At 45.6% G+C, this 8,091-nt stretch overlaps 1 protein-coding gene across 3 annotated transcripts in view; it reads right to left on the bottom strand.

Annotated features, from left to right (window-relative positions):
- The window catches only part of Pde1c (phosphodiesterase 1C), a 375,343-nt gene extending 368,623 nt beyond the window's left edge, over positions 1–6,720 (bottom strand). For all 3 annotated transcript variants that reach the window (XM_059257885.1, XM_059257883.1, XM_059257884.1), the window contains exon 1: positions 6,237–6,720. In XM_059257885.1, coding sequence (XP_059113868.1) covers positions 6,237–6,321 — 85 coding nt within the window. In that variant the 5' untranslated portion in view covers positions 6,322–6,720. The remainder of the gene's footprint in view (positions 1–6,236) is intronic.
- Positions 6,721–8,091: the final 1,371 nt, after the last annotated feature.

Below are 8,091 nucleotides of genomic sequence, written 5' to 3' on the forward strand. Positions count from 1 at the left end.
TATAACTACACATACACACACACACACACACACACACACCACCAACAACAGCAATAATTAATAAAAAAAAAAAGAGGCCATGAATTTGAAAAAGATCCATGAGAAGTATCTGGGAGGGTTTGGAGGAAGGACAGGGAAGGAGGAAGTTATAATCTCAAAAGTAAATATTTTTTAAAGAAAAAATAATGTATACATAGGATCTGGAAGTAGTCACAGGCTTCCCCTGAGGATCTTGAAATGTGTACCCTGTAGACAAGAGATGATTCTGCCTGTGTTGACTACCCAAGGTAGGCTTTACTCCCTATGAGGAGGGGATGTGGGGGGAGGAGAAGAAGAGGAGGAAGGGGGGACAGAGGTTGGTATGTAAAAGGAAAAAGAACTTTAAATAAAAAAAAGTCATAAAAAAGAGATGATTCTGTATTTTAGTTTCTATCTTCCCTGGGGTCTTTCCCTCAGCCATGCTTACCAAGCTAGCCCAAACGTCCTGGGATGGATCAGACAGACAGACAGACAGACAGACAGACAGACACACACACACACACACACACACACACACACACACACACTCGCACAGCTAGAAAGTAGACAAGGCCAAGAGAGAGCACAGAGCTCCATCTAGGCTGAGAAAGACCTGAGCTACACGCGCCGCACAAGGCTGAGGAGCCTCTCAACCTGTGCAGGGGTGAGACCTCTACTCCCAGTGGAGGCAACCAAGTCACCCTAATACCCTGCTGCCCTTTGTCCCTTCTGGGTGGGGGATCTACCAGCAGACCTCTCCCCCTCAGCTCTGGATCACAGGCCCCACAATCCAAAGGTGGAACAGCGTCTCTCATGCCCTGCCTCTTGGGCCTCAGATTGCCATCTAAGGACTCCTTGCTTTTCTTCCTGAAGAACAATACAAGGAAGAAATCAAGGGCTGGGGCCCAGCAGCAGTTGCTATAGGAAGCATCCCTCTCTTGACTTTACATTAGTATACAACTACAATTTCCACACCACCATCTTTGATGGAAGCAGCTTCTTTGCTACAGGTTCTCCAACTTCACATCCTCCTACCTACACTTGAACTGGTTCCTTCTGAAAATGGGAGGAGAAACTCCCATTTTCTCATCTGAAAAATGAGCTGTGGGCATTATCGAAAGGGATCAAGTGAGCCACACAGGATACTTTAACAAGAAAAGGTGTCTCTGTGTTTTTGCAGACAAAGCTCTTTCACAGGAAGAAGGATCTGTTTGCATTGCAGGAGAGAGTAAGGATCTAGAAGTTCACTTAACACCAACCCCAAAAGATACTCAAATTCCAGAAGACAAGAAAAATCTGTCCGAATAATAAGATCCTGCTCCACCCCACACACCCTCCCACTCATTTTACATTCAAATGCTCATTCCCAAGTGCAGCACCAGAGCCAACCACACATGGACTTCACATGGCTTTCAGTCAAGGTTAATCAAGTCTATCACAGGCTTCAGTCACAGGCCCAACTGTGTCCTACAGGTGGAAGACAGGTTGATAGTGCTTCCTAAATATGCCACTTGTTGTCTTGTCCAGACCCTCTCAACCATGCATCCATGCCCACGACCTGAGCAAATCATAGAAGAGAACACAAAGTCATTTACCTGAGAACCCAGGAACCAGACTAGAAACCTAATGGCAGGCAGCTTGCAAGCCCTAGTCTTTTTGCATGATCTTCTAGAGAGTAAGGGAGTATACTACCTAAGCCCCTGGCTCTTTCTGGTCTTACTGGAGTCTGAGTTGGTTCAATAGGCCTAACAAACCCCTGGATCTCTCTTCATTAATGGTAGGCTAGCCTCCAAGCCAGGCAGAAATCACCTCCAGTGTGGGAGGCAGCATGAAGTGTAGAGAAGAGCCTGGTGGGAGAGGCAGGGCATGAATGGTTTCATCTCAACCTTGTCATTTCCTTCCTATGTGACTTCTAGAAAATCACCTCACCTCAAAACTTCTTTTTTGTAGAACTGGGACCATACGAGCTATCATCTTTCAGAGTTGTGGAAAGTGATGGAGTACGTCAAGTGAAGTACTAGTGGAGAGTCTAGTCCACATCCCACAACTACTCTGTCTACACAGAGCCCATTTTCATTCAGATCTGACATCAGTTCCTAAGAACATCTGCAATCTGAGTACAGGGTAGCTCAGGGGCTCTAGGAGTCCAACCCTCCGAAGCTTGCTCATACGAATATTACCAGTGTTCAAGACCAGCCCTTACTCTTCAGGGCTGTCCTTTACCACAGAATATTCAACTCTTCTGGCCTCCCTTCACTATCTTAGTTAGGGTTTCTATTGCTGTGGTAAAAGACCATGACCAAAAACAACTGGGGAGTGGGCCTGTTTCATCTTATACCACCAAGTAACAGTCCATCACTAGACTACCAGGGCATGAATTCAAATAGATCAGGAACCTAGAGGCAGAAACTGAAGCAGACACCATGGAGGAACATTGATTACTGGCTTGTTTCCCATGGCTTGCTCAGCTTGCTTTACACTACTCAGGACCACTTGCCCAGGGGTGACACCACCCATGTGGGGCTGGACTTCCCATATCAATAATTAATTGAGAAAATGCCCCTTACAGATTGGCACTTTCTCAATAGTGGTTTTCTCTTCTTAGATGACTAGCTTGTATCAAGTTGACAAATATCTAACCAGGATACTATCCATTCCCCAGGCAATTCCACTTCTGAAAGTGCCATGTCTGTCCAGATTCCCCTGGGGCATTTCTCTCCTGAGAGAGTCATAGGCCTAGTGAGAACCAGGAGGGAAGTATGCCTTCCCCCAAAGAAAGGACAGGGATCTTCTGGGCTGAGAGGTATTCCCAACATTGTCACAGGGGTGGCTCATGTCTCGCATCTATAGTGACCCCAAAATTCCCTTATCCCTAAAGATTTTCCTAGAAGAATCTCTTGAGTCTTCAGGGGCCACATAAATGCCTTTAGCATGATCGTTGGACCCAATTTTTTTTTTTTTTTTGCAAATTAATAGACTAGAAAAAGAGGCAGTTCCTATGACAGGTCAGATGTCCAAAAGAAGGAGTGATCTGGAGCCACCAGATCGCCTCAGGATTCTCTACTATGGTTGGGGTGGGAGTGGGGGTGCCCTGGCCCATCCCGCTGAAGCACAAGGTAAGCCAGCAGCATTTTCAGTATATATCCTGACTGACATATACTGATGCTGCAAGGAAAAGGGCCGTGCTTGGAAAAAACAACATGTCTGAGAAAATGCACTTGAAAGGCTTTCACACATATATGACAAAACACACATACGTAACATATACACATACATAATGTATGTGTGAATATAATATATATTAGTTCATATCAATTATATAATTGTTATATGATTAACACATGGTATATCAAAGTAATTAACATATAATAATATGGTATGTATAATCAATATATGCTACATCAATTAATAGGTTTTAAATTAATAAGTGATAACTTCCCCCAAGGTAAATGAAAAACAGTCATGGAAAATGAGAAAGCAATTAATTTCACAAAATAGTAAAACTTGTTGAATTGAGGTGCCACATTCCACCTCTCAAACTAGAACTCTTTTTAAGCTATGGTGTCCAGCATTCACGAGAGGATGTAAAGACTTTGATACACTAGTAGTGGGAACATAAATAGTAACTCTTTCCAGACAGCAGTTGAGCAAAACGTTTTAAAGTCCCTAAAAAAGTGCAAAATCAAGCAATTGCACTTCTAGAAGTGTAACCATTAAAAGTACACAAAAACCAAAGTGGATTCGTTATTGTTAATGCTCACTCGGCAGATGAGATTATTTCTTTATTCCTTCAGTATTTTGCATGCTCTATCACCTTGAAAACACTCATGTTTAAATAGAGCACCTACTAATAAGGGGAAGTATCCCTAGATATCCTCAAGGGTTTTGTTTTTATCATTGCCCATAATGAAGAAAAGTGAGAGCTTAAGTAGCCCACAACAGGAGATTGGTTAAGGGAATATTTCTTATAGAGCAGAAAGCAAAACTAATAAGATATTATTGAATATGAGATTTCCAAACACTATGTTAAAAATGTGTCTATGTAAAAAACAAAGCATTGGAAAGTATAAACAAGGAATATTAACATTTAGCAGTGAATGATATAATAGGTGGATTTCTTTTTTTTCCTTTTTGAATATCTGCATTGTCTATATTGGCCTAAAAATCTAAAATGTTTTTATCACACTTACTGCTTTTTAGTTTATAACACGTTTTTGTGGACACAGCATATAACCCTGAGTGTAAAATCCCTGAATATAAGTCCAAAGTCTATATATCTTCATAAACTACTCATATATTAGTTTAATATCTTGAATAAGTGCAACAATTACTGCTTATTGAATTTTTGTCATGTGGCAGGCACTGTGCTAAATCATATGATTTAATACAGTAAAATCCAATAAACATTTGTTGACAGGAGGGAATGACAGACGAAGAGATGAGAAAGCTAGAAACCAACAATATGAACGAGGTTTATAGCTCTCATCTCACAGAGGCTGCTTCACTTTGGGGACCTACTGACTACCAGACTATAAGGCTCTGCTAGACCATCTCCCCTAATGGGAAGGAAAGGAGGAGGATCATACCAAGATCCTACAGATATCTTAGTAAGACATGGTTGTTTGAAGGATAAGATCTGATGGCAACTACCAGGTAAAATTTAAAACTTGCTTTTGAAAGTTTTCCTACTGGAGTCAAGAAAACTGAAATTTATATGACCTTTAAATGAGACAATTTTGACCTTGGAAACTTTTGATTCACTTCTAAGAACCTTCCCTGAGCACAGACCACGGCCTCTAGAGAGGGTAAAGCAAATAAGCAGCATCCTCGGAGTACAGAGCACAGTGAGGACTACCCACAGGCTCCCACCAGCTGATTCTAAGCTGGCCAGCTCTGGGGATGCACTCCTGGGTCTGAGGTGGGGGTGTCTTTCCATGGAGATGGAGAGAGGAGGAGGCAGCAAGGGAAGCAAGCTTCTGAAAGATGGGCATGATTTCTCCATGCCCTCTTGGGGGAACGGCAGTCCTGGCTGCAGGAAGAACCTGGAAGTGTGTGACTGGTGTGACATGGTATATCTGGGGGAAGAGCACATGTTTATCCTGTTCCACAAACTCTGGGGCACTTCATTGGGAGCACAGGTGACCCAGAGACAAGCTCCTCATCACTGGTCTCTTCCTGGCTCCAGCACTTCCCAGATGTATCTCCAAGCAGGTGGAGCCAAAAGCATAATAGCATCTACTCTCATTGTCAAAGATGTTGTGGGGTCAAGATCAGGTTGAAGGTCACGTTCACTTGTGTGCTTGCTTAAATAAGAACCTTTGAAGAGCATCTGCGCACCTGCCTCAGGCCTGCTGCTAGCCAAAGCTAACATTCCATCAGGAAGCTGCTCCATAAGCTATCTCCACCTCTCAGGTGGGCCCAGCTCCCAAGAGGGTAAAGATGCTAGACCTTGAAAAGTTGTTTCAAAACAACAGAAACTCAGTAAAACTATGGAGACTGGACCTCTTCCAATGCTGGCCTCTTAACAAGTGAATTCTGTGGTCAGCAACCTGAGGATACTCTCAGCCCCTTCTGTCTCTCTCCTCTTGGTGAACAGTTTGGAGCACGAGAAAAACAGAAACCACTGGGAGTTCCCAACAAACAGCTCCCGGACACCCCAGTGTTTTCTGAAACGTTCCAGTCACGATATACATCATCCCTACCTGCCTGTCTGTCTCCAACCAGCCTCTGAGAGCTCAGGACTCTAAAAGGACCTCGCTCTAGGTCTCTCTAGTGCGCTCTCCTCTCCTCTCCGTCTTTTGTCCTCATATCTCGGTCCCTGAACTTCTGACTGGGTGGTCTATGCCTTTTTCTCCGTGTCTGCCCACTCCCTTCGGTCTTTTCTGACTCCTCTTCCTCCTCGTTCTTATCTCCATCTGTGTCTCCATCCATCTCTATCCATCCTCTTCTACACCTTGTTACCCAAATCTCAGCGTGGAATGAGCCATTCAGAGACGCGTAATTGAAAATCGACTCCAGCGGGATGCTAGCTAGAGCAATGGAGTAGCAGGGACAGCTGGATCTGGGCTTCCCCCAGCAGGTCACAATTCCCAAGCGCTCCCTCCAGCCAGCACCCTCGACCCAGATTCCCATGCCCACCTCCTCCCGGCTTAGAACTGGCCACCGCCACCAAAGGGTGTGCGAGGACGCCAAAAACGGCCCGAGTGCAAAGTTCTCACCGATGGTGAAGCTGTACCCATCGATGCTGAAAGTGGCGCTCCTACATTTCTTGAAGCCCTCCTTCTTGTGGCTGGCGTCCGTCATGGCTTGTGCCTCCGGGGTCCCAGCTTGAGCCGGTGCCCAGCCTCCACTGCACTGTCACCGCAGACCCACGCTGGCTATGAGCTGCTCACGCCGGCTGCAGGCACCTAGACCTGGAAGCTAACAACCAAGGCTCCCGGTAGAGTCCCTGCGTCCCCGCCACTGTCCCATATCCAACCCGCTTTAGCTGCGACGGCAGGGGACTGGCAGGGCTGCTTACAGCCGGCTGTGGGCTGGCCCGGGCTGCCGCGCCCCTTGCGCGCTTCGCTCTCTGGAGGCTGGGGGAGGTTGGGGGACCCCGAGGGAATGGCAGGGATTGACGTCGTGCTTTTTCTAGGTGTATTTTCTCTGGCAGAGTGGAGAGCTCCCCCAAAGCACACAAGAGATGGAGAAGCCAACACCTCAGCCGTCAGACGCCCAAGTTTACTCCAAACAAGGAAGTAGAGCGATTGCCACGCCCACTTCCTCCCACAGCTGTCCCCCGGACTAGCCCCGAGCCCCAATAATAGTACTTCTCAGCAGTTCCTGGCCAGAAGATAATTACCAAAGTAACTAACTCATTTGTGGGTGATCATTTCAACACGAAAGCCTTAAGACATGCAATTTACAACCTAATTTAAACAACCCATATCGAACCGCCTACCTCCCCACCCCCTTCAAATTTGAGTTTGTCACGTGTGATGGACTCCTGGGATTTGTGGAGGTGGAGATCTCAAGGATCCTGTGGCTAAGGCTCTAGTGACAGAAGAGGGAACCGGGGCGCAGGAAGGCTTGAGAAAGATGCAGACTTGGGACTCAGGAGGTTCTCTTTGTGAACCCACAGCACGTGTCGCTGGGCTTTCCAAATGTCTAAAATGATCACGTTTACCAGACACACGCTGGAGATACACAAAGACCACAGCTGAGTCCCACGGAGTCCCACGGAGGGACCCTCTCCCACACCCAAGCTATCACAAAACTACGGTTAATTCAGCCTCGTTTGCTGAGCAGGAATGTGTCACCATTAACAAATTCTCACCAAGATTAAGAATCCAGCAAGTGTGTTGCTAGGTAGTTTCAGTTGACTTCAGAGGACAGTAGATCAGGGACCCAATAAACCCCTTGAGCCCAGGCTAATCACACCTCGGAAATTTAGTCTTTCTTGATTCACCATGTACTTTTAAAGAAACCAGTTTGTCTTGTCAGATCATAGCTGGGACTTGAATAGCAAGTTCTCTCAGTGAAGACCTAGAGCCACACTCACTGTGATAGTTTAATGGCAAGATAATTAGTTGTAAAGACAACGGGGGGGGGGGGGGGGGGCCGCAAACCTCAGTTTTCATAGAATTTGTCCATCCCTTCACCAGAACCAGGGGTGCATCCGAGTCATGGCACAATCCTTATCGTGTAACAGTCATGTCTGGCAGATGCAAGTGTGAAAGAAGCATGCAGACGGACCTGAGTGTGGCATCTGACTCTGCCACTAGTGAAATGATCTAAAGATGTTCAGAGTTCCCAGACTCACTGTCCAGTTCTTCCAGTGAAGATAAGTGAGGAGGCAGGTCAGACCTCAAACAGTACAGGCATTCAGCCAAGGTCATGCAGACACTGAGAAAAACTCTTCTGCCTGACAATAACTGTTGTTTCAGCCACTAATTTTACAAGAGGATTTTTTTATGTATTTACGTATATTGCATGCATTTTACACAGCAACCAGTTTAAAGTTTCTAATCGCTCTCATTTTCCACACTTGGAACTTTTAAATGAAACATTTTCCTATTTTCATGCCAACAA

The sequence above is a fragment of the Peromyscus eremicus genome, chromosome 3 (genome assembly GCF_949786415.1).
Source record: "Peromyscus eremicus chromosome 3, PerEre_H2_v1, whole genome shotgun sequence".
Lineage (NCBI taxonomy): Eukaryota > Metazoa > Chordata > Mammalia > Rodentia > Cricetidae > Peromyscus > Peromyscus eremicus.